The sequence below is a fragment of the Capra hircus genome, chromosome 7 (assembly GCF_001704415.2).
Source record: "Capra hircus breed San Clemente chromosome 7, ASM170441v1, whole genome shotgun sequence".
Classification (NCBI taxonomy): domain Eukaryota; kingdom Metazoa; phylum Chordata; class Mammalia; order Artiodactyla; family Bovidae; genus Capra; species Capra hircus.
Genome location: NC_030814.1, coordinates 56434573 through 56460619, shown reverse-complemented (window position 1 = coordinate 56460619; position 26047 = coordinate 56434573). Strand labels below are relative to the sequence as shown.

Here is a 26047-nt window from a genome sequence, read left to right as displayed (position 1 = left end):
TCACTTTCACTTTTCACTTTCATACACTGGAGAAGGAAATGGCAGCCCACTCCAGTGTTCTTCCCTAGAGAATCCCAGGGACAGGGGAGCCTGGTGGGCTGCCGTCTATGGAGTCGCACGGAGTCGGACTGAAGTAACTTAGCAGCAGCAGCAGCAGCAGCATGTACAGAGTTCAGCTGAAACTGGTGCATCCCGGAATGAAAGCACTATAGAAAGCCAGAGAACCAAAAGAGACTTGATTATGGGGCCAGGTTTTAGGCACTCTGGCTAAGCAGGGTGGATGGACTTTAGCTTCAGTTGGGTTGTTGTGTTTGTGTGTTGAGTGATTCATTCTTCCTTGGAGTCATAACTCAGGAATTGTTGAGTAACTCATGTCACCGTGAACTGGTCCTGGAGAATTGAATTCTATCCTTTTAAGACATAGTCTCTTAGAGACTTACTTGAAACCATACAAACCTGAGATAACTCTACTAATCAATCCTAAGGCAGAAGCCACTGCCAAAGGGACCTTTTAGTTGGGGAAATTGCCCTTGTCTCTGAACCTCAGTCTGGCATTAGTGGGCGACTGTGAGATCTCACGGTTTTCCCAGAACAGACTGAGCATTTCTGAAGGGGTGAATTGCATGCCCTTTGCTTCTGCCAGAATGGAAGGTGTTTATACACCAGAGACTACTAGTAGAGCTTGGTAGGTGTGTGCATTTGCCACTGCCTAGAAAAGTAAAGGACAATTGGAACTTCGCTGCAGCAGCAAGATAGGCCAGTATGCCACCTTCCAGCTCTCTGTCCTTGGATAAACTATGTAACCTCTCTGGCCTCTAGTTCCACATCCATAAGATGCAAACAACACTAGTGGCTAATTCACAAGGTGGTTAAAAAGATTTGATAAGGTCATGCATGGCACTTGGTGAGTGCCAGTGAACAAAGCCATTTCCACTTAGCACTGTTCCCATAACACCATCCAGCCTGTGTGATGATGAGGCTGCTTCCTTACCCGGGCCTTCCTTGTCGGGCCATGTAGTCATACCGTTCTGGCAGGCATGGTTTGTTAGCTTCATTTCAAACTCATTCTCTTTGGCTCATTTACTCAAACCAGACAGAGATTAATGGCCTGCCCTCAGAGTACCGGGCGGCACATGTTCCTGGCACCTTTGGCTCATTGATCGCGCCTCTGCAGTTTGGGGAATACCTCAGTGTTCTAGGCAGGGGCCTCCTGAGCTCTAGGAGACATTTAAAGGAAAGTAATTTGGTGCAAATTCACCTCCTAATTAAGGAGGGCTGAAAGCCCTGTTTTGTTTTGTTTTGCTATTCCTTCTGGATTTTGCCAGTTAGAAACAGGAGCAGGATTCTCTGGAATAGAATGTGTGAATTTATTGGGAGGAATGAAGTGAGCAGGGATGGCCGGAAAAAGTACTTGCCCGAGTGTGGTGTCTTCCCCTGTGTCTGCCTTAGTTACCTGTCCAGTTGCAGTGCCTGCCATTGACTGTGGGTCGCTGGTCTGACCTGTACCCATTTGGCTCTGCAGGATTGTGTTTCTGCTTCCCTCTTTGCCCCATTCTTATCTCCTCTGGTCTGAGGCCTTTTCATTCATCAGACAGTGGTGCTTGAAATATAGAAACCCCTTTTATACTCATCTTTCTGACCTTCAGTATGTGCCTATTTATCTTTGTATAGTCTTTGAGAAATGAATAATAATCATTTGATTATTTGATTATCTCCATTTGACAAATGGGAGATTTGTCAAATTACTGTTTGACCATTCAAAGACCTTCTTGGCTGACTCCTTCAGGTTATAGACAGGGCAGCTGAGATACAGAGAGGGTGAGAGACTTACCCAGTGACACAAGGCAACTGGGGGCCATGTTGGAATTATTGCTTAGCTCTTGACCAGCAGTATCAGTAAGTATCAGTCTCACCGATACTTACTAGTAGATAAGAAGCCCCCTTAGGATATCATGGCTCTCTTTTCAGAGTTGCTTGGCTCTGTTTCTCTAAGGGTTAAATAAGTGGTTCTCAACCAACAGTGACCATTACAATCATTGGGGATATCCTTGTTTTTTTTGTTACCACCAACTTCATCCTATGCCTTTTCATATCTATAGGATCATAAGCACCAAAGAAAAATTTTGGAGCTACGATTTTTTTTTTTTCTTAAATCAGAGGTTTTATCGTCTTACTTATTAATGTCAGCATATCAGGGATTGGCAGACCCTGCCCTGCAGGCCAAGTCCAACTGGCTACCTGTTTTTTGTAGCCCATGAGCTCAACATGGTATTTACAAGTGAACATTTGCCATTGACTCAGTGATAGGAAACACTTTGACATCTATTTAAGCTAAATGCTATCCTCCCTCTATAAAAATTCTGTTTTTCTCATTAGTCTTATCTGTATTTCAGAAAGTTATACTCCTGAGAAAAGATACTCCCAGTGGTTGTGATGGCCACTCTTACAGTTGAGAACCAGCTGTATGACCCCTGGAAGAACCAAGCCAAGCATCCCCCAAAAAGGCAGCCATGAAACAATAAGATTGATTTTCACCTGCTAGGAATATTCTACCTGTATTTTCAAAACTTACTCTATTTGGATTTTGTCAGGAAAAAATCGTGAAAATGTGTGGTCTCTCTCGTTTTTCAAGTCCCTGTATAATCATTGGTTTGGCTTTTGCCTCTTAGCTCGCAAAGCCTAAAATGTTTACCTTCTAGTCCTGTACAAGAAAAAGCTTGCCAACTCTTCCAATGTATCATTGTCTGTTTTATGTTGGGACTCATTCCCTTTTGTGATTTGTATAAATCACTTAAGGATTTTTTGTCATAAAAGTAGCATATTCTCCTTTTAAATTCACAGTAAAAAGTTACTGGTCCCATTTGCCAGTGTTAACACTTAACAGTTTGTAATGTATCTTTGTCCAGACTTTGCCATGTACTAGCTGTGAGACCTTAGTTAACCTCTCTAGCCTCAAATTCTCTATCTATATATCAGTGATATTAACAGTTCCTACCCAACAGAATTGTTGCATAGATAATTTGAGATAATTCATGTGAATTGCTTAGCGCCGTTGCCTGCTGTGCAGTTAATGCTTAATGATTTGTAACTAATTAATTTTTCCTCCCTTTTAGTTTATATACACATATTAGTTTTTTTTTTTAAAGGAAGTATATGACTTATTTTTTTTTTAACAGTAAAGCTCCAGAGGTGATTCTCTGAACAGCTGAAGTAAATATTGCTAAGTCTGCTGCTGCTAAGTCGCTTCAGTCGTGTCCAACTCTGTGCGACCTCATAGATGGCAGCCCACTAGGCTCCCCCGTCCCTGGGATTCTCCAGGCAAGAACACTGGAGTGGGTTGCCATTTCCTTCTCCAGTGCATGAAAGTGAAAAGTGAAAGTGAAGTCGCTCAGTCATGTCCGACTGTTAGTGAACCCCTGGACTGCAGCCTACCAGGCTTCTCCGTCCAGGGGATTTTCCAGGCAAGAGTACTGGAGTGGGGTGCTGTCACCTTCTCCTAAAGTAAATATTAGGAAGTGAGTAATAATAGAAGGAATTTCCATTTGGGGGCCAGAAATTGCCTTCCATTTTCTAGCACATACTAAGCAAAAGGAGAAGGTAATGGTTTTCTATAGTGAACCTGTTGGGTGGTATAAAATGCACACAAGTAAATGTTATTTCTGTTTTCCAGGTCTACAACTCAAACAAAGACAGCCAGAGCGAAGGGAGTAAGTATGTTGCTTAGATACTTTTCCTTCAGCTGGGTGTGGGCCTGGGCCTGGTGAAGTTGCCATTCTGGGGAAGAACCACCAGGAGGTGCTGTGGGCACATTGGGTTGGCCCGGTTCCCCCAGTGCAGTCTGAGCTGCTTCTGCCCTAATATACCACGTCAGGACCGTCAATGAGCCTGACGGGCATGGCTGTGATGACATCTTGCACTGTATAACCATTCACACGGTGCAAAGAATTTTTATGTACGTTATCTCAGTTAATCCTGTGTTGTCTTAAGAATGTAGCTCCAGTCACCACTTAAAAGTCACTTAATCCAATAATACCCAGCTCCCCCAGCACCCTGACCTGTGGGAAGCCAGAATTGACTTTGCCTCCCACACGGTCTCACTCAGAGGCCTGAAGAGGCAAGAACCATCTTAGTGATCACTTGGTAACTAACGCTGTGTTCCTTGTTGCTGCTCTGGAGAGTTATGAGTGGAGACGGTGAACTCTGTAATAATATTCCGTTTTGATGGGAGTGGCCCTGGGCAGCCTCTGTAGCATTATATAGCACGTTTCTCCCCCCACTGGCTCTCTGAGTACTCTGGTTAATTGTGGTTTCCAAGGGCACCTGTAACCTTGTAAAGATGATGGGATTAAAATGGAACTGCTTTTGCTAAGTGTTTGGGCTGATTATCTCCTTGGTGCATAGGGGAAAACACAAATTCCTTCCACGTTGCTACCAGAGTACAAAGGAAATTCTGTCCTCTTGCCTCAGATTTGCTTTTGTAAAATCCATTTGGAAAAAGATTCCAAGGTAGCCCTCCCATGAATTCTAGTATTGTCAGAAAAGTCAGTGAAACAGTGCTTCTTCTTGTGGACAAAAGGATGAGCCATTTAATGTGTGTGTGAAATCCATTATGGAGTAGAGATTTTCCTTCTTTCATTCTTTCCAAAATACAGATTTTATCAGAAGTTTTAAATAAAATATTAAGTAATTTGGAATGGTTGCTATTGGTAAGTTCAGAGGCCTTAGGGGAGGAAAACTATTTTTTTTTTTGTTTCTTTTTTCCCCTCAGGAATTGAACAAGGGAAAATGTTTTTCAAGTAAATATTCAAAGAAACAAATCATGTTCCCCCCTCTCTGTGTCAGGTGGGATTGCTTTAGAATATCTGAAATCAGCTCTGGCTAACTTGTCCTAAAATCGCCATAGCAAAAACAATATTAAAGATAATGAAGGAATATAGAAGTCCTCAGTTCAGTTCAGTTCAGTCACTCAGTCGTGTCTGACTCTTTGCGACCCCATGAATCGCAGCACGCCAGGCCTCCCTGTCCATCACCAACTCCTGGAGTTCACTCAGATTCATGTCCATCGAGTCAGTGAAGTCCTCAGGGTAATTCAAAGTAAGGTAGGAAGAGCTGAAGAACCAAGGCTTGAAAGCCAGACAGTTCTGGAGAGCTGAGAACCAACGAGAAAGGGTCCTCTGGATGATACTTGCAGGATCATAAAGCCCATAGAATTTTTTAGTCCTTGCCTCATTCTTGTGAAGGTCCAGATTCCCAGGAAAGATAGCATCAAGATGGTCTCGCTTTGGCCCACCCAGAGGATAACAATGCACCTTGATCGATGGTTTCAAAAGTGCTCATAAAATGAGAGCACGGTGGTTTACCTGCAGGGAGATCAGCAGCCCCCCGGGACATGAGAGGGTAGATGCCATGCAGGCTGAAATAGAAGATGCCCACCCCATGCCCCAGCCTACAACCCATGTCTGTTATAAAGGACCCAGAACTGTGGGGGTTGAGACACATATGAATAGAGAACCGCCCCCACCCCCATCCCCAGACCAGAAGCTTGCCTGTAACTTTTGACCTTACGAACCTGCTTGTCTCTCCTTGAGATAAGTGCCAATAGATATGAAAGATGACCAGGATTCTGCTGGTGGGCATGCCAGCTGGTTGTACCATTCTGTAAGGCCTTTAGGACATAGGTTCTGGAAGCCTTTAAAAAGTAAACATCCTTTGATTGATGTGTACACACTGTTGTATTTAAAATGGGCAACCAACAAGAACCTACTATATAGCACAGGGGACTCTACTTAATATTATGTAACAACCTAAATGGTAAAAGAATTTGAAAAAGAATTCAAACATCTCCGGCATTGGCAAGTGGGTTCTTTACCAGTAGCACCACCTAGGAAGCCCAAAGAATCCATGCTGAAAAAGAATGGATGCATATATGTGCACACAGCTATGTGCTGTGCTGTGCTTAGTCGCTCAGTCGTGTCTGACTCTTTGCGACCCCATGAACTGTAGCCCGCCAGGCTCCTCTGTCCATGGAAATTCTCCAGGCAAGAATGCTGGAGTGGGTTGCCATGCCCTCCTGCAGAGGATCTTCCTAACTCAGGGGTCAAACCCAGGTCTCCCACATTGCAGGCGGATTCTTTACCATTTGAGCCACCAGAGAAGCCCTATACTCCAATATAAAATAAGTTAAAAAGAAAAAGAAAAACTCCCCAAGTATTAAAAAAAAAAAAAAAGGTTGATATTGTTTGACCTAGTGATTTGTCCTAAAGAATAGACTGGAGCACAAAGATGTTTCTGTTTAAAAAAAAAAAAAAAAAAAAAAGTTCACCAGAGCATTGATAATAATAGGTGAAGAGCTGGAGACAATCCAAATGTTCAGTAGGAAGTTTATTAAAAGTATCATAGAATACTATATAGCCTTTAAAAAGAATGAGAGACCATATGTAAAATAGATAGCCAACGGGAATTTGCTGTATGGCTCAGGAAACTCAAACAGGGGCTCTGTATCAACCTAAAAGGGTGAAGGGTGGAATGGGGAGGGAGATGGGAGGGAGGTTCAGAAGGGAGGGGATATATGTATACCTATGACTGATACATGTGGAGGTTTGACAGAAAACAGCAAAATTCTATAAAGCAATTATCATTCAATAAGAAAATAAAATTAAAAAAAAAAAGCACTTAAAACCAAAAAGAAAAAGAAGAAGAATGAGAGAGATCTTGAAACATTTGCAGAAGCAGTGTCCTCCATATACTGTTCATTGAGCTTTTGAAAATTCAGATCATGGAATGGTGCATTTATTAAAATAAATTATTTGACTTGTCTAGATATATTGATAGAAAAAAAGTCTGGAAATGCATTTGTCAGCAAGTTGTTACTCAGGATAGAGGATGCTGCTGCTGCTAAGTCGCTTCAGTAGTGTCCGACTCTGTGCAACCCCATAAACAGCAGCCCACCAGGCTCCTCCGTCCCTGGGATTCTCCAGGCGAGAACACTGGAGTGGGTTGCCATTTCCTTCTCCAGTGCATGAAAGTGAAAAGTGAAAGTGAAGTCGCTCAGTCATGTCCAACTCTTAGTGACCCCCTGGACTGCAGCCTAGCAGGCTTTTCCGTCCATGGGATTTTCCAGGCAAGAGTACTGGAGTGGGGTGCCATTGCCTTCTCCGCAGGACAGAGGATAGATTACTACAAGACGCTGACCTTCTGCTTTAAATAGTCTTTAGACTTTGAATTGCCAACAGAGGGTGTGTGTTTTATAATAATAGCTGTTAATAGGTAGCATTTATCAACTGCTTGCAGCGTTTCACTGTGTTGTGTGCACATTAGCTCATTTACTGCTCACAGTACTGGGTGAGGTGGGTGCTCTTGACCTACTTTGTAGATTAGGAAGTTGAGGTTGGTAAACTCAGGAGATGTAATTTAATCTGAGTGCTGTCTGACTCCAACGTCTTTGCTGTTAACCACAAAAGATTTTCTACCTCCCTAGGAAAAGGGCAATGCAGAAAGTTCCATTTTGGGAAACAGAGACAAACGTGAACATTTTGCTTTTGGCATCCTGTTACCCACAGGGCACAGAGAGTTGGCTGCCTCGAGTCTCTGATGATTCTTCAGTTGCTTAACCTTTCATTTAGGAAGTGGGAGAGAAAAAGATGTTAAACATATTGACCACTTTTTCAGGAGCACTTTTCACAGAAACTGTTTTTCTAGGGCATTGCTATCCTAAGAGATGTTCTGTTCATTAATTTCCAAGCTGGCAAAACCAGAGGAGTGTTCTGGACTGGTGCTTCCTCCCATCCTTTGACATTACGATCCCCTCTAACCATCACACAGACCTTGGCTTCACCTCGCCTCGCCTCCCCTCCAGAGTGCTGTCCCTTTCTTATTCCTCCTGGCTGTAATTTTCAGCTTCGCTGCACACCCACTATAGCACTCATCGCCACAGGAAGCACTGTTGCCCAGGGTCTGGTTGTTCTGCAAGTGTTTATAGGACCATCAGAACTTTTTTAAAGGAAAAAAAGTCAGTCTGACAGGAGTTTAAGAGCTGGACATCGTGCTTTTCACCTCTGATAGTCAACTTCCAAATGTCTAGCATTTTCCTTTCTAGAAAATATTTTGGTGGGAGTTTGAGTGCCAACATTTTAATCACAGAACCAGAATGTTTGAAGAGACAGGTAGCAAAACGGAGTTCCTCTGAGGACAGTGCTGAATTTGTTGCTTTTGTCTTGAAGTTTCTCTCAGGGCTTACTGAGTCTGTGGGGTATAAGACAGGGCCATACATAATGTCTGGCAGCAGCTGGTATTTTCCAGGTGGCCCGGTGCCAGGGAGAGGTTGCCAGCAGACAAATATATGCAGCTTTCTTTGCAGAGCCTTTTCCCCCTCCTCTTTCTTCTCTGTTTGGATCTCAGGTACAGAGAGAATGATTTAATCATTCTCCCCGATTTGTTGTGCGTGATCATCCCAGACCCCTCCCTCCCCCTCTCCTTCGTGTGTTCATTCACTCACTCCCTTGGAATTCTTTCCCCGCGTCCTATTGCTGTCCTCCCTTGCACTGCTCTGACGTGTGTCTTTAACATGTGCTCTTGGACGGTTAGTGTCGTACCTACCTGTGTTTTCAGGTATACAGGCGTCCGTTGTGTTCTGATTTCTGCCATGCTCCTTCAGTGTTGTGTTGGGAGCCGCTCGTATTCCTCTGTATACTTACAGTGGCTTCTGTCTGCTGCATGCTCCACAGTGTGTACCACTGTGCAGGGATGCCCTCCCGCTCTTCATCGCCATTACCGTACTGCAGTGGACATCTCCGCACAGGTCCCCTTGTGAGAATCTCCTTGGGGTTTACCCTCCAGGAGAGTTGCTGATCAGTCGAGGGGTGTGTGTGTACTTGGTTTGAAGGAAGGCTCTCACCTTTGTGACCTAGAGTAAGTAGCCTGTTCACAGTTCCCCCAGCCCAACGTGACGATTTCCTCATTCTTGTCAGCTATTGCCATTTTATTCAGCTTTGTGATTTTTTTTTACCGATCTAGTAGATATAAAATGATAGCTCATTGTTGTCTTAATTTGTACTTCTCTGATAATTGATGAGTTTACTGGGTATCCTCTTCTGCTTTTTGCCTATTTGTGTCCTTTGCCCATTTTTCTATGCCATTTTTTATTGATGATTTATAAAATTCCTTCTATAGTCTAGATATTAATTCCTTGTTGTAGATTTTAAATATATCTTCCTATTTTGCCATTTAACATTTGATATTGTGTTTGATATCTTTCCTTGAGTATAAAGCTTTACTTTTTATAAATTCGATTTTTTTTTTTTTTTTTTTGCCTTCTGGTTTGTGATTTTCAAGTTGTATTTTGAGAGAGGCCTTTCTGACCCATGTTGCAAAGATGTGCACCTACACCTACATTTTCTTTTATTGGCTTCATGATTTTGTCTTTCACATTTAGGTTTCTAACCCACTTGATATCCATCGTTGTATATGGTGTTTCATAAGGATTGAATTTTATTTTAAAAAGCTACTTTTCCCAACAACATGTATGAAGCTATCTATTCTCTCCTTCTTTTACTTGTGATACCAGCTTTCTTGTGTATTAGGTTGGCATATCTGAGCTCTGTCTCTGAGCTCTTTATTTCCTTGGTCTGGTCTGTCTGTTCTTGTGCTAATATGTCTCTGGTTTTAATATGATGACTTTGAGGCAAGTCTTAATATCTGGTAGTTTAAGTGTCCTCTCTTTGCTTTCCAACAGTTAACTTAGCTGATTGTGGACCTTTATCCTTCTACATAAATTGTAGCATAAGTTTGATAATTTCCTCAAAAATTTGAAATTTTCATTTGGGATTGCATTGAAGTGTACAGGTTAATTGGCAGAAAATTGACACTTAAAAATATTATTAATAATGGTTTACTCTTGAATGTTGTTTCTCATAGTATGCTTTACAAGTAACAAATACTTTTTTAAATTGAAAATTTTTTTATTGAAGGATAGTTGATTTACAGTACTATGTTAATTTCAGGTGTGTAGCAAAGTGATTCCGTTTTATATATATGTATAGAACTGATATATATATATAAGTGACACGTATATACACACACACACACACACACACACATAGTCTTTTTCAGATTCTTTAGGTTATAACTAAATACTGAATATAGTTCCCTGTGCTATACAGTAAAGTCTTGTTGTTTATCTAGCCTGTATATAGTAGTATCCATTAATCCCATACTCCTCTAATTATCCCTTCTCCAGCTTTTCCCTTTGGTAACTGTAATTTTGTTTTCTACGTCTGAGTCTGTTTCTGTTTCGTAAATAAGTTCATCTGTATTATTTTTTTGATTCCATATGTAAGTGATATCATATAATGCTTGTCTTTCTCTGGTTTGCTTCACTTAGTGTGGTATTCTCCAGGTCTGTTCATGTTGCTGCAATGGCAGTGTTCTCTAAATGGCTGAGTAATACTCCATTGTATATCTGTACCGCATTGTCCTTATCCATTCCTCTGTCAGTGGACATGCAGGTTGCTTCCATGTCTTGGCTGTTGTAAACAGTGCTGCTGTGAACATTGAGGTACATGTATCTTTCTGAATTAGAGTCTTTGTCTTTCCTGGATATATCCTCAGGAGTGGAATTTCTGGATCATATGATAACTCTATTTTTAGTTTTATAAGGTACCTCCACAGTATTCTCTGTAGTGGCTGGACCAATTTACATTCCCACCAACACTGTAGGAAGCTTCCCTTTTCTCCACACCCTCTCCAGCATTTATTATTTGTAGAGTTTTTGATGATGGCCATTCTGACTGGTGTGAGGTGATACCTCACTGTAGTTTTGATTTGTATTTCTCTAATAATTAGTGATGTAGAGCATATTTACATATAAATCTTAGCCATCTGTATCTCTTCTTTGGAGAAATTAGGTCTTTGGAGAAATGTCTATTTAGGTCTTCTGTCCCTCCTCCCTACTCCCACCCCCACCCCCACCCCTGCCTTTTTTTTGCTATTGGGTTATATGAGCTGTTTGTGTATTTTGGAAATTTAGCCCTTGTAAGTCACATCATTGGCAAATATTTTCTTCTAGTACATAGGTTGTCTTTTTGTTTTGTTTATCATTTCCTTGATGTACAGAAGCTTGTGCATTTGATTAGGTCCCATTCATTTATTTTTGCTTTCATTTCGTTTTCCTTGGGAGACTGACCTAAGAGAATATTGCTACAATTTATGAGAAAGAATGTTTTGCCTATGTTCTCTTCTAGGAGTTTTATGGTATCATGTCTTTATATTTAAGTCTTTAAGTAATTTTATTTCTGTGTATGGTGTGAAGGAGAGTTCTAACTGCATTGATTTACATGCAGCTGAAAAAATTGACACTTTTATAGTGCTAAGTCACCTCCTTCAAGAACTTTGAATGTCTTTCCATTTATTCACACCTCTGTTAGCATTTTAGTTTTCTCCCTAGAAGTCTTCTGTATTCTTGGTTAAGTTAAGCCCTACATACTAAATTCAAATGCCAATCTGCTTTTTTTGCCAATTGTATGGGCCACTCAACCATGGATCTTTCTGCCATCAGGAACCTTACCTGGGTTTGTTCCTGGAACGTGAAGAATATGCAGCAGTGACACTGAGTTTTCTCTCATTAGTCACATTTGTAACCAGTAGTGAAGGGAAGGAGAAAACAGGAGTAAGAATAGCAGAGAAGAAGGAAGTCCTGTTTGTTGCTCCCTACGCTTCTTTACTGAGGAGGTGATCACACCAGTGTCAGTCACCTAGACAGCAAACGACTGTCACCGATTTTGCCCTTTGTTATTACAAAGAACATTCCCTGGGCGGGAATGTTGCCCCCTTAATGCGTATCTCCTCAGTCTGCATGTCCTGTCGCATCTTACGTTTGGTACAGTTGTGAGATTTACTCCCCAAAGGCTCTGTGAGAACTGGTTCATTCTCCTTTGAAGTGAGCCCAGGTCAGAAGCAGGAGGAGGCGCCAGGAAGGAACCTGTTCTCAGCACCCTTCCTGTTGTCCTGTCCTCCCACTAGAGGGACAGTTGGAAAGCTGAGAACTTGTCAGAGAGAGTACACAGTCCAGTGCAAGAGATCCAGGGAAAGGCAGGCTGTTCTAGTGTGAGTTTGTCTTCACCAGCTTTGAAGTTTTAAATAATAAATGTCACTGCCTACTTAGCTGTGGAAAGATTAGCTTGTTTGTGGAAATGGTGCTCTCCCGCTGCTTTGCCAGCTGTTTGGAAGCCGACCGCCTGAGACAGAGAGGGCTGTCTCCTAATCTTGGCTTCCAGTGGCATGTCCCTTAGTGTATTAACTCAGATCCCCTGGGCCAATTGGGTGGTTTCAGAGGAATATGCCTGAGTTGCCCTAGGTGTGCCGCCTTGTGCACTTCTGACCCCCGCTGGCTTTTCAGAGGGACATTGCAGCCATTTCCTTGCTTCCTCCTCTTGTTGAATATGTTCCTGTGCTTTAACCTGAGCCTTTCGCTAGACTTAATATCTGTGCTTTTACAGATATACTAATGTGCAGGCAAGTGCCTGCTGCCAGTTGGAATGGACTTCCAGCTAGGCTAGAAAGACTTTAAAAAGTACCCTCCCTTCTCCCCAGAAGAAGGAAATATAGTTCTTCCTCTTTTATTTCCTTGTTTTAATCCCTTCGTTCCTTCCAGTTTGTTCTTAACCTAATACTTTAGCAAGACTCCTTTTTATCTGCATAATGCTTAAGAACCCACTTCAGGTTGCCAACTTGTCATTCACACCAGAGCTGAGGGGAAGAGCAGTGATTGGAGAAAGTTTGCAAAGTTGGAATTAGGATCTGTAGGGTGTGGACATGGAATCTCTGAACCTCATTCCAAAGGTTTGACAGATTTGTATTTTTGCTTATTATGAAAATAATATGAACTCATTGTGAAACATTAAGGAAATGTAGCAAGGATTTTCAAAAATTCAATAAGAATCATCTATAATTTCATCTCTAGAGGTACTTCTTCCTTGCTTTTTCTTTTTTCATGATGTCTTATGTTTATTTTGCCAATGTCAGTATGTATTTCTACTTAACTGACATTATACTGAACATACTTGTTGGTATTCTGCTTTTAAAAATTCACAAGTGTTTTCTCAGATGATGAGTTGTTTATAAATATTATTTGTAATGGTTGTTGCATGCTCTGTCATAAGAGTGCATCCTGATTTGTGGAACTGTTTCCTGTCATTGGTCTTGAATGTCCTTTCCAGAGTTCTGCTTTTGTGAATGACATCAGGGTGAGCATCCTTGTACATCCGTCTTTGTACACATTTCACGTAACTTCACATGGGACAGTCCTAATGGATGAGCTGGGAGAGCTGTTTCCTGGTGAATACAGTTCCTGGTGAACTGGAAGGGTACTGTGTGAATGATGCAGATTATCCTGCAGGCCCGCTGGCCGTGAAACCATGGGTCAGTGCTGGGCCTCTTTAAGCTTCTCTTTCCCTGTCTGTAAAATGAGGATAAATCACAACCCTACCTCATAACTTTGCTGTGAGCATAAAAGCCCAGCACAGTATCTGGCCTATTAGTGAATAAGTGCCTAATTACTGTGGTTATTATCCTTGTTGTTATCTGGTCATACCAATTACTCTCCCATGTGAGGAAGAAAGAAGTCACTGGGTTAGGGGAACCACTTCTGAGCGGAGCAGGGGAAGAGAACAAAGGGCAGAAGCCAACACCCCTGCTGTTGGGGGCTGGAGGCCAGCCTGTGTTAATCCACTGAACCCTCTGGATCCTCATGACTGCATTTCTCAAAGTAGGGGATGTACACTGCTGGCGACAGCCCAGATCGTTTTGTATGCTGCTGCTGCTGCTAAGTTGCTTCAGTTGTGTCCGACTCTGTGCGACCCCATAGATGGCAGCCCACCAGGCTCCCCCATCCCTGGGATTCTCCAGGCATGAAGTGAAAGTGAAGTCGCTCAGTCGTGTCCGACTCTTAGTGACCTCATGGACTGCAGCCTTCCAGGGATTTTCCAGGCAAGAGTACTGGAGTGGGGTGCCATTGCCTTCTCCGTTTGTATAGGACCAGACAAATGTTTTCAATTGCCTTTTAAATTTATGTATTTATTTAATGTGTATTGACTGGGGACTGGCCCACAAGTAAACATAACTTCTCCCTGCCCCACCCAGGTTTCTAAATGTTACTGCTTAGCACAGGGGTCAGGTTTTTCAGGAAAGGAGTAGATTTTTGGATTTGTGGTGCTATTTCACTCTGCTTTGATGGTCTGAAAGCAGCCATAGACAATGTGGAAACAAAGGGGGTGGTGTTATTTACAAAACAGGCAACAGTGAGTTTAGCCCATTAACTACAAGTTTGTTAACTCAGCGTGATACAAAGATAGGTTTTTAAATATTCATCTCTTCAAGACAGCATGGGGTTATGGCAGGGAGCACGAGTGTGGTGCGTGGATGGGTACTACTGCAGAAATGCTATTCACAGCAAGCGAGTTACAAGTGAGCAAACAGGCTTAAGGATGGCAAGGTACCAGAGCTAAGTCTGCCCGATTGCCAAGATCATTTCCCCTACTATTCTTGATGTGCGTGAGATCTTTGCTCTGCCCTGCCATCTGTCATTTTGTGGGCAACCCAGTGCGACTGGAAAGAGTTTCATCATCAATTTCCAATACTTAACCTGCCCAGCAGTTTGCCATTGAGGGGCCATCCCTTGTTCCTTCTTAGTGAGCCTCCTTCAGAGCCATCTGTGGCTCTTCACACGTCACATAGGATGCTGGGAGAATCAGAGTCACACATTTCAGTGACTCAAGCTTCCCAGGTGCAGAGCTGCAACATGACCCATTACTCTCCCACGGACTTTGACAACACAACCACAGCTGCTTTATATGTTGTTTCTGTTATATACACTCGTTCTCTCGGCTGTTACTCAGATTAGACTCCATAATGGTGCTGGATCAAAGCACTTCTTGTTTCATGAGGATAAGATTGAGGACAAGGAGAGAGATGGGAGGGGCATCATTACCTTTCTTTGTTTGCCCATTGCCCTGTTCTGGTTTCTGCATTCCCTTCATCCTCTGCCTCAGCTTCCATTGATCGTAAAGCAGAAAAAGAGATTGAGTCTTGAAGCTCTCAGGGGAGGAAGATCTGATGGGACCACATGGGTCGCTGTTTTTAAAATGTTCTGAAGTCTTTAGCCATCACTAAAAAGCTAGCAGTCTCACGAAAGCAGCAAAGGACAGGAAAGCAGCTTTTTTTTCTTTTGCTTCCAATCACCTTTGGCCTTTTGCTTTGAGAACACCCCCAGTTGAGAGGCTGGAGAAGACAGCTGCGAGTAGCCAGGATCCCTGTGGGATCAGAGCCATCCAGCGGCTGCCAGATCTCCACTGGTTGGTGGCTTATAAATAGAACATTTCCCCTCTTAAACCTGAGAAGGATGGACGCATTAGTGGGGATGGTGGCCTGGCCTCCTATGTGCTGGCCCACGAGGGAGTCAGCTGAGTACACCTTCCCCTCCAGCTTTCTCTCTACGCCTGCCAGCCAGAGTTGATAGAAGACAGGCGTGCATTCCCTTCCCGCTGCCCCCAGCCCCTCTTGGCCCTTCTTCTTTCCCTTTTTCCTCCATGGCAGCTTTTTGTCACCACTACTTTCTTCTCCTGAGCCACGGTAGGATAAGATGGTCCCCTGCTCCCTCACTGAAGTGCTGGCCCCCAGTCTGCTTTTCCTTACGAGTTGTGAGCATGGCGCAGCTGCTCACTGTGGCCTGTGGAGAGTGGCAGCAGCCGGCATGAGCGCTGGGGGCCAGCGGGAGAGGAAGGAGAAGGAATGGATTGTTTTCTCCAAGATGCTATTCTCTGGGTTCCCAGCTCTTTGCTTTGGTGACACCCCACCCCTCAAGGACATGGCTGACGGGGTACTCCTCAGACTTGCCTGTGCAGTCAGAAGACTCTCGGCTCGTCCTCAAATCTCTCCTCTCCTCAGCTAGCCTTAGACTGACAAACGCAGCCAGTGCGTGACTTCGTTGTGGCCTGATATCCCCTTCCCCTCAGCCATGTGGGCTCTGGACAGACAGCAGGCTGCCACCTGGCAGGTGCCCACCACCCCTTGGCATCCCAGTTTGGGCTTCAACCAAGGAGCCGCGAGCAGGTCCCTGGCAACATCCTTAACTCTTAAAGCCCAGTGCAAGGGGCTGTGGAGAGAGACTGATTTTCCTCACTGGCACCAAGTACAGGCTCTTGAATGAAATCCTTAGTGATAAACATTATCATTAGTACATACTGTGTCCCAGGCAATGTGCTTATTGTCTGACCTACATTATATTATTTGATCTTTGTAAGAACCCTGTGAAGCAGATGGTAGTATTGACCCCATTTACAGATGAGAAAACTGAGGCTTCATCCTAAGTGCAAACTTGTGGTTACTCAAGATAATTCCTTCCCCCCATAATCAGCGTTCAGTGTGCACCTCTCATTCAGCATGTAAGATTTTGTGAAAGCTGTCAAGTACTGTTCCCCACAGTGGGGGGCAGTTTGAGTAGTGGTTGGGAATGTTAATTCTGGAGTATTATTACACATGTGTTTGGGATCCCAGCCTCATGGCTTATTGAATTTGTGACTGTGGGAAATTAATTTCTCCAGACCTCAGTTTCTTTATCTGTAAAATGAGGATAGTCTTACTGTCTACATCATTGGTTTTTTTGGGAGTATCAAATGAGAATAAACTGGAAATTCTTTAATCAGTGGTGCTTGGTATTCTAAGCAGTCATTAAATGTTGCTCTCTGCTGTTATTATCAATAACATCATCATTAGCTGAAACGAGAGGCTATTTATATAAAGCCTGACACTGGATAGTTTTCTTTCAGAGTGCCTTCACATGCATCGCTTTTTAAAATTTCTTCTGTGCTTGATCTTCAAGATGAGAAAAAGGGTCCGAGAGGTGATGTATTTCCACATCATACAATATCATGGTGATTCCAGGTGCAAATCTTAGGCCTCAGATTCTGAATGGCATCTCCTTCCCTGCCTTCTACCGCCCTGGAGTTTGATGTGTCTGAAAAATAGCTAAACCGTTTCTAGGGCAGATAAGGTAGAGGATGCGTAGTTAGAGGCAGGAAGGGATCTAGCTGGACAGAGGAGATTGGTTTTCCACTTGAAACACATCCACCTTCGGAAAGCTGGCACTGATCTCTCTTGGTTGAGAAATCAGAGCACAGCCACCCAGGCCTCGAGGTAGAAAGGAATTGAGGCCACTGGACTGTAAGTCATTCTTGGGATGTCCGGAGTCCCAGGTAGGAGACAAATGGTTCTGATTAAGATGGTTCACATTACCAAGGCGTGTGTGCAGCCTTGCTTCTTCGCAGCTGTCTGATCAGGAATTTTAAGGTAGACGAGGAGATTGCAGATGTCAAAACCCACAAGGAAACTGTCCTTCCTCCATCCTTCCGCCCCACGCTGGTCTGCAGTTCTCAGCTGTACTGTGCAGAAACCCGCCTGCTGCCGCTTTGGCTGCCTCTGTCTGGCTGAGAACTGGAGCATCTGAGACTTGCAGGTTTATTCCAAGCCAGGCAGGGTTTTCATCTCTTCCTCTGCTACCTGTTTAACTTGCTTTACTCTCCGTCCTTCTCGGCTTATTTTTCTTAATGTGTGTCTACGGAAACCATGAGAAAAGAAGATTAGAGAAGGCAATGGCACCCCACTCCAGTACTCTTGCCAGGAAAATCCCATGGACGGAGGAGCCTGGTGGGCTGCAGTCCATGGGGTCGCTGGGAGTCGGACATGACTGAGCGACTTCACTTTCACTTTTCACTTTAAGCATTGCAGAAGGAAATGGCAACCCACTCCAGTGTTCTTGCCTGGAGAATCCCAGGGACGGGGGAGCCTGGTGGGCTGCCGTCTATGGGGTTGCACAGAGTTGGCCATGACTGAAGCGACTTAGCAGCAGGGAAGGAAATCCTGATTGGTGGTATTCATGCACAGAGGTCAGGGGGTGAATGAGAGCCCTATCAGTGCTATCTGTTCTGCAGTTCCCCAGCAGACCCCTGCACTCTGGAAGGTACCAGGGTTCAGTCAGCTGCTTCCCACTGAGGTTCCTGGAGTGTAGGAACTTCTTTACCTATTGATTTCTTGGTGTCTCTGCTGTGGGTTGTATTTGTTGCTTCCTTCAGGAAATGTATATTGAAGCTACGGTAGTGAACAAGGCAGATGAAGTCCCTGAATGAGAGCAGGGACCCCAAACAGTCAGCTAGCAAACAAAGGGAGGCTTCCAGGTGGCGAGAAGGGCTATGAGGAAGCAAGAACAAAGGGATAGGGAGTTACAGGGGAAGGGTGGCTATTGTATATTTAATTTATTTTTTACTGCAGTATAGTTGATTTTACAGTGTTGTGTTAATTACTGTTGTACAGTAGAATAGCTCAGTTATACACCAAGACACATTGTTTTTCATATTCTTTTCCATTATGGTTTATCGCAGGATATTGAACATAGTTCTCGGTACTGTACAGCAGGACTTTGTTGTGTATCCATCCTATATGTAACAGTTTGCATCCACTAACCCCAAACTGTCCATCCCTCTCTTGATGGGTGGCTTTTTTAGATACCAGGGACAGAAGAGGCCTCCTTGAAGAAATGACATTTAAGGAGAAACCTGAACAAACCTAGGGAGGGTGGCATGTCAGGAACTGGCAGAGAAACAAGCATGCACAGAGGCCCCTGCAGTGGGGAAGCTGAACTAGCCATGTTCAAGGAGTATCAGGAAGGACCCTTGTGACTGTATTGGCAGAGACCAGACGGAGAGTGTTCAGGTGAACTGAGCCATGTGAGGCTGTGGTCAGGAGGTAGGATTGCATTCTGAGTGTCATGAGAAGTCCCTGGCGAGTTGTGATCAGGCGAGTGACATGAGCCAATGTATATTTTTAAAAGATGACTCTGACTGCTGGCAGAGGATCCACTGTAGGGGGCAAAAGGAGAAACAGTTGAGAAGCTATGGAAACAGTCCAGGCAAAAGATGATGGTAGCTTGGACCAAAGTATTAGTAACAGAGATGATGAGAAGTAGCTGGATTCTAGGTTTAAGTTATTCCTGATGGGACTGGCTAATGGATTGGATGTAGGGTGTGAGAGATGGCAAGGACTCAAGGATGACTATTGATAGCTTGCTGATAGAATGTGGTACCCTCCCATCTTGTCCTTTCAGCCAGGTTGAAGGTGGTGCCTGGGCTGGTGCAGACTAGAACAGTAGCTCCCAAATGTGGTGTTTGTCACCTTCATTATTTTTTAACATGTGTATATACCCCCTGTAATACTATTTATGTACTATTTTAAAAAATCAATTCACTCTTCTTAAGCCACATTTATTTTAAAAATGCATCATGCTTTGTGAGATAAAACAATAAATTTCCGGTACTTATTAAAGTAAGTGTGTAACAATTGGAAATATTTATTTGTGAATTACTTGGAATCATTTCACATATCCCAATGGCACAAGCCAACATTACACTTTGAGGTACACAGCACTGGTGAATCTTTATTATTGGATGAGGAATGTGGAATAGGTATCACCCATTAACTAACAGTCAATAATCATTGGTAGCGGTCTTTAGTGATAATAATTTTAGTCACTTAGTATACAGTACAGTGTTATCTGTCCCACATGTGATTCTCATACCTGCTGAAGCATATTCTTTGGGAGGCACCCAGAATCTGCATTGAACAAGCATGCTCCTGAGTCTGTCCCCTCTGTTTGGGAGCTACTTCTGGAGTAGAAAGGGCAGAATCCAGGAAATAGGACTCCAGCCCTGGGTCCTTCTCTCACTGGCTGTGTGAACTTCAGCAGAGGAACAGGGGATAGAAGAGAATGGCCTCTGGAGCCAGACCAAGTTAGAGTCCTGGTCCCACCGCTCATGAACACCGCAAGCCTACAGGAGCCCCTTAACCTTGTTGGATCCAAGGTTTCCATCTGCAGAGCAGGACTGGTGATAATGATAATGGTGATGATATGGTGCAATTAAGTGCCTACTCCAGAGCAACATTATGTGCAAAGTGTTACTACTGCCATCATCATTGTTGGTACCACTTAACATCGTGAGCCTGGCTTTTCTCATCATGAAAGCTTAACAGATATATTGGAAAAGTTAAATAAACTATAAGCTATTAATTTATTCTATAAATAGTATTATATTATCCTTCATTATACTTACTAGTGTGGAGACACAGCAAGACGTTTTTAGTAAGAATAGTAGCAATATGTACCCCCATGAGATAACAGTAAGGTTAACATGCACTTGGGTGTAAAGCGTATTTCATCAACTGGAAAGTTTGATTCAAGTATTAGAATGTAGTTCAGTTCAGTTCAGTTCAGTTCAGTCGCTCAGTCGTGTCTGACTCTTTATGACCCCATGAAATGCAGCATGCCAGGCCTCCCTGTCCATCACCAACTCCTGGAGTCCACCCAAACCCGTTACCATCAAGTTGGTGATGCCATCCAGCCATCTCATCCTCTATCGTCCCCTTCTCCTCCTGCCCTCAATCTTTCCCAGCATCAGGGTCTTTTCAAATGAGTCAGCTCTTCTCATCAGGTGGCCAAAGTATTGGAGTTTCAGCTTCAACATCAGTCCTTCCAATGAACACCCAGGACTGATCTCCTTTAGGCTGGACTGATTGGATCTCCTTGCAGTCCAAGGGACTCTCAAGAGTCTTCTCCAACATCACAGTTCAAAAGTATCAATCCTTTGGTGCTCAGCTTTCTTTATAGTCCAACTCTCACATCCATACATGACCACTGGAAAAACCATAGCCTTGACTAGATGGACCTTTGTTGACAAAGTAATGTCTCTGCTTTTTAGTATGCTGTCTAGGTTGGTCATAACTTTGCTTCCAAGGAATAAGTGTCTTTTAATTTCATTGCTGTAATCACCATCTGCACTGATTTTGGAGTCCAGAAAAATAAAGTCAGCCACCGTTTCCACTGTTTCCCCGTCTATTTCCCATGAAGTGATGGGACTGGATGCCATGATCTTTGTTTTCCGAATGTTGAGCTTTAAGCCAACTTTTCCACTCTCCTCTTTCACTTTCATCAAGAGGCTTTTTAGTTCCTCTTCACTTTCTGCCATAAAGGTGGTGTCATCTGCATATCTGAGGTTATTGATGTTTCTCCCGGGAATCTTGATTCCAGCTTGTGTTTCTTCCAGCCCAGCGTTTCTCATGATGTACTCTGCATAGAAGTTAAATAAGCAGGGTGACAATATACAGCCTTGATGTACTCCTTTTCCTATTTGGAACCAGTCTGTTGTTCCATGTCCAGTTCTAACTGTTGCTTCCTGACCTACATACAGGTTTCTCAAGAGGCAGGTCAGGTGGTCTGGTATGCTCATCTCTTTCAGAATAGTTACTATGTCCTAATAATCATAGTACTGGTAATGGCCATTTACCGAATACTGGCCAAGTCTCAGTTGCTGTGCATTTCATTTGACCTTTGTAGCATTAAGGTGAGTTACCACACCACGCAGGTGAGGAAGGTGAAGCTTCTTGCCTAAGAGCATAATGGCCAGAGGTAGCAGAGACAGGCGTCCAAGCCAGATCTCTCTGGCCTTAAAATTCACTGTTCTCTTTCCAGTATATACAGCTTCTGTTGGTGTTACTTCAGTTAATATTAAGGTTCATTTGCATTCCCTGAGTACCTACCCACCAGGGAACAGAATAGAGGGCAGTTGGTAGTGAAGTGAAATGGGTCACAGGTTTGGGGAACTGATCTGGGATTAAAAGTGGCTCTGGGTAATTGCCCAAGTAGAGAGCTCATACCTTTCCTGGACCCCACTAGAAGCTTCACAGCCAGGAAACCGTGGCAACTCTGGGGCTTCACATTCTGAGGAAAACGATGTGAGCCCCTCTGAGTGTGTGAGCCAACTGGAAATCTCTTCTCCAGATGGGATTTTGTATTCAATTCAGTGTGGGTGTTTTTCTTCATGGCTTTTAATGGTGCTGAAATTGATTAAATTCAGAAGGAGCAAGGCAGGCCAGGCTTTAAAGAGCAAGTCACATAGGGAAAGTGAGTAAATTTCTGTGGTGAGAACGTACGCCAGGAACTGTCCATAAAGTGGTGGGCTGGTCTCAGCAACTCCAGACAACTTCCTGTATCCATCAGCATTGGAAACACAGCAGGGACTTCCTTTACCTCAGTTCTCTTGTTTTTATTTCCAGAAAATTCCATTTCTCCCATAAAAAAGAAAGAAAAACTTGAAAGTTATATATATATATTTTAATCAAAGAAAAGTTGAATAAAGAAAAAAATCTGTCGAACACCAGCTTTAGGAAACTGTTAATTCCATCTAATTCGTGTTGAGCCTAATTCAGGTAAATCAGTTCCTCTCCTTTTGAGGAGAGGTCTGAGGTCTGTTAGAATTCCTGGGAGGCATGTCTGGGGTAACTTTGGGACATATCTCAAAGTGTCGGGTTTTTTTCAGAGTATATGTCCATCAGTCAGCCTATGCTGTGAAAAGGTCCCTTCTATTCAGAACTGGTGATTTGGCCACTTCTTACCTAGTTTCTGGTTGCTTTGAATACTAAGGATTTGGAGATGGGCAGCACCTAGTCAGTGATTTTTATAAGAAAGACTTTGGGACCTCAAGAGTGAGTGGCACAAAATTCTGGAGGTGAATGCTCTTGTTTTCTAGAGCTTTCTCTGCCCTCAGGCCTGTCTGACTGTTTTTTTGTTTTTTTAATGATTTTATTTATTTATTTTTATTTTTGGCTGCACTGGTTCTTCATTGTTTTTCTCGAGCTTTCTCCAGCTGCAGTGAGTGGGGACTACTTCTTCATTGTGGCTTGCAGGCTCCTCATTATGGCGGCTTCTCACTGTAGAGCCCAGGCTCTAGAGTGAGGGCTTAGTAGTTGTGGTACAGGCTTAGTTGCTCCACAGCATGTGGGATCTTCCTGGACCAGGACTTGAACCCGTGTCTCCTGCATTGGCAGGTGGATTCCTATCTACTGTACCACCAGGGAAGTCCTGTCTGACTGTTTAGATGGCCTAGTTTAGTATGTGCAAGCAAAGGATTTCTATTAATAAAAGTGTCCGGGAAACCTAAACTTGGTTTTGTCTCCTCTGTTCTGTGTTGCATAGTTGCATCTCCTCTATTCTTGGCTTGCATAGTTTTTGTTTTTCCCTTCTCTGGGACTGATTCTTAGGGCTGTACTGCTTGGTAATACCTGTTTGTATTGATACAGGAAGGAAGGAAGTGGTTAGATTAAGCCATTCATTTCTTTATTTAACTTTTTATCCTCACAAAAGATGGAAAAGTGGAGGACCAGAAGCTTAGATAACCTGTCTGCTTTCATAGGGTTTACATCAGTTGAAGTTTGAAAGGTCACTTTGACTCTGCCACACTGCCCCTCTGCCACTCTTCCTACCATTCAGTCACCACTTTACAGATCCATGTGTCGAGAATGAAAAGTTACACCAAATGAAAAGTTCCATGCTTCTACTTCATTTCCAGCATTATGGTGGACAGTGGATGACAGAGATTTAGTAGTAATAACAATAAATCAGTAAAGTTATATATGGACCGTTGTCTTTATGAATGCATATCCAGCTTGGTAGACATCTTTTGCAGGATTGTACAAATAACTGTAGGCTTGTCTTCATGCTGCATACTCTGATGGAGAGGCTAAGGAAGGCATCAGCCTAGGTGGAGGGGTCAGAGAAGGTTTTTTACAGGAGACGATACTTGAAGGGGAAGACCTGAGAATTTGGAGTCACATGGGCCAAAGGGCTCCCAGGGGTGAAACAAAGCTTGTGCAAAGGCTAAGGAGAAAGTGTGGTTAATTGGATTCTCTGAGAGGAAGCCAGTGTGTTTGGGATACTGAGACCTGGGGGAGGGCCATGAGACCAAGCTGGAGCCAGACCATGCAGGGCTGTGTGGGCCATTTTAGGGGCCAGGGTTATGCTTCCAAGAGCAGTTGGGTGCCATTGAATGATTTTAGGCAGAGAGGTGATGTGGTCTGGTTTTGTCAAGGTCATGGGGACTGCAGGGTTGAAGGGAAGGGTTGAGGGCAGATTGGAGGGAGCCAGAGGAGGTGTGAGCCAAGGAGACCAGTTGGGAGGGCCTTGCAGCTGTCCTGGTAATAGATGTGGGGTCCAGGACCGGGGTGGTGTGGTGAAGGCAGAGAGAACTAGATAAAATTAAGATGGCATTAGGTGGTAAAACTGAGGGGAATAACTTGGATGTGGGAGACAAGAAAGAAGGGAAGTGCCAAAGGTTAAGTTCATGATTTTATTGTAGCTTTCACTCTTTAGCATCACCTACATGCTTCTTCTTCTTCTTTTTTTTTTTTTAAGGCCAAGGAAAGCTTCATATGAGGTAACATGAGGTACCAGAAGCTGCAGAACAGGGCATTGAAGGTTCTGTTAAAATCCATATGTATACCTGACCCACCAGCCTCCTTCTTTTAAACAATTTGACTGATCCTTAAAGTATATTGCTGTTTTAAGCCCATTGCAGTAAAGCAGTCAGTTTCTGGATCTAACCTGTTTCCCTCTTCTCAGAGTTCATACCCTGGGCATGGTAAGCAGAGACCAAATAGTCTGCTAGACATCCTCCTCCCGCTTTGGCCCTAAGAATCTCCAGGTTGACTGAGAGTCAAGCTGCCTGTCCCATGTCCTTCTGTTCCCCATAAAACTTCGAGAAAATAGCTTTGTGTGACCCTGGCCCTTAACTTCATCTAAAAACAGACAAATAATGCTTCAAAAGTTGACATGACAGTTAAGAGGATGACCCTTTTCTAACTTGGCAGGTCAGCCTGGGTGTTGTGTGAGCTCTGTGAATATTCATTATCTGACAACTGTTTGGCCTGCCCTTTGCGTAAACCTAGGCAGAGCTGAACTCATGGCTGAGAGAGAAAGGTAAGCCAGTCCAGGCCTTAGCTGCCAGACGGTGAGTGTCTGGCCTAGGAGGTACCGGCCCTGCAACAACTCATTGCCAGTCAAATTAAGGGAATAATGCAACCCTAGTAGATATTTAATGAGAGATTATTTCTGGAGATTATAAGGATACAGCAATTGCAAATAAATCCCTGACCTTTTCTGAGCCTGGGCTCAGTAAAAGAGCTGAATCACCTGCTTGAAGGGATTAAGGACAGCCGCTTCCATCTGGCGGGCTGCTCAGACTTTTTCTGTTATTAGCAAACTCTGCTCAGTGGTGATGGTGTTCTAAACCTAATAGTGGGAACTGGGTTTTCCAAATAGGAGATCTCAATTAACTTAGATTATGTATCTGCTGGACAGTGATCAGGACTAATGATCTGATTATGGATTCACTGTAGTCCCTGTCACATCAGTGGTACTCAGTACATGTTAAATAGGAAAGAAATTATTCATCATCAGTAACCTAATCATGATGTCAGAAGGAAACTCAGACTGGTGAGAATAGAATTCAAACCTGTGTATTTGTCTGTATGTGTGTGTAGGTGCGCACCAGAGATAGAGAGATACAGGGAAGTGCCAGGGTAGGGGGCAGTGTAATAATTTATACCAGTTACAGTTTAGAGATTTACAACAGTGATAGTTAAAGTGTTTTTCATGAGTTCCTTATTAGGACTGTTGTTTGATATTAATTCCATTTCTTAACACAGTTTTGTTTATGAAACTGTGATAATTATCACCAGTATGCAGCTTGAACACATTAGAGGCTTACAGTGTTACCTTGAACTCTTAGCATTTGATTTGGCAATTATGAATTTGTTATATGCATTTGAACTTAGACAACTAAAAATACTAATATTGTTATATGCGTAATGCCTTTATGTGTCAAATCTTTGTAAGATTTATTTCATGAAAAAGATTTTGCTCTTATAAAATGAATTGGAGAACCTCTAATTTTGGGAAAACCAAAGAAGGAACATTTACTCGGAGATTTTGGGTGGGGGGCATTTTTCTTTGCCATTTTCCAAAAGACATAAGTGTAATTAGTGTGGGTTAGTGGAATTTAGTTTTTTTCTGAATATACTTGGGGGTTGCATTGTATTCTTTTCCATCAGCTATTACCTACTTAGAGAAGGAGCCAACTTCCCACAGTTCCATGAGAAAAGGTCAAGAACTGATTTG

General features: G+C 43.2%; 1 protein-coding gene across 3 annotated transcripts in view; it reads left to right on the top strand.

Annotated features, from left to right (window-relative positions):
* ARHGAP26 (Rho GTPase activating protein 26) overlaps positions 1–26047 on the top strand; it is a 481157-nt gene that overhangs the window by 253376 nt on the left and 201734 nt on the right. For all 3 annotated transcript variants that reach the window (XM_018050208.1, XM_018050206.1, XM_018050207.1), the window contains exon 12: positions 3671–3707. In XM_018050208.1, the coding sequence (XP_017905697.1) occupies positions 3671–3707 (37 nt within the window). The remainder of the gene's footprint in view (positions 1–3670; positions 3708–26047) is intronic.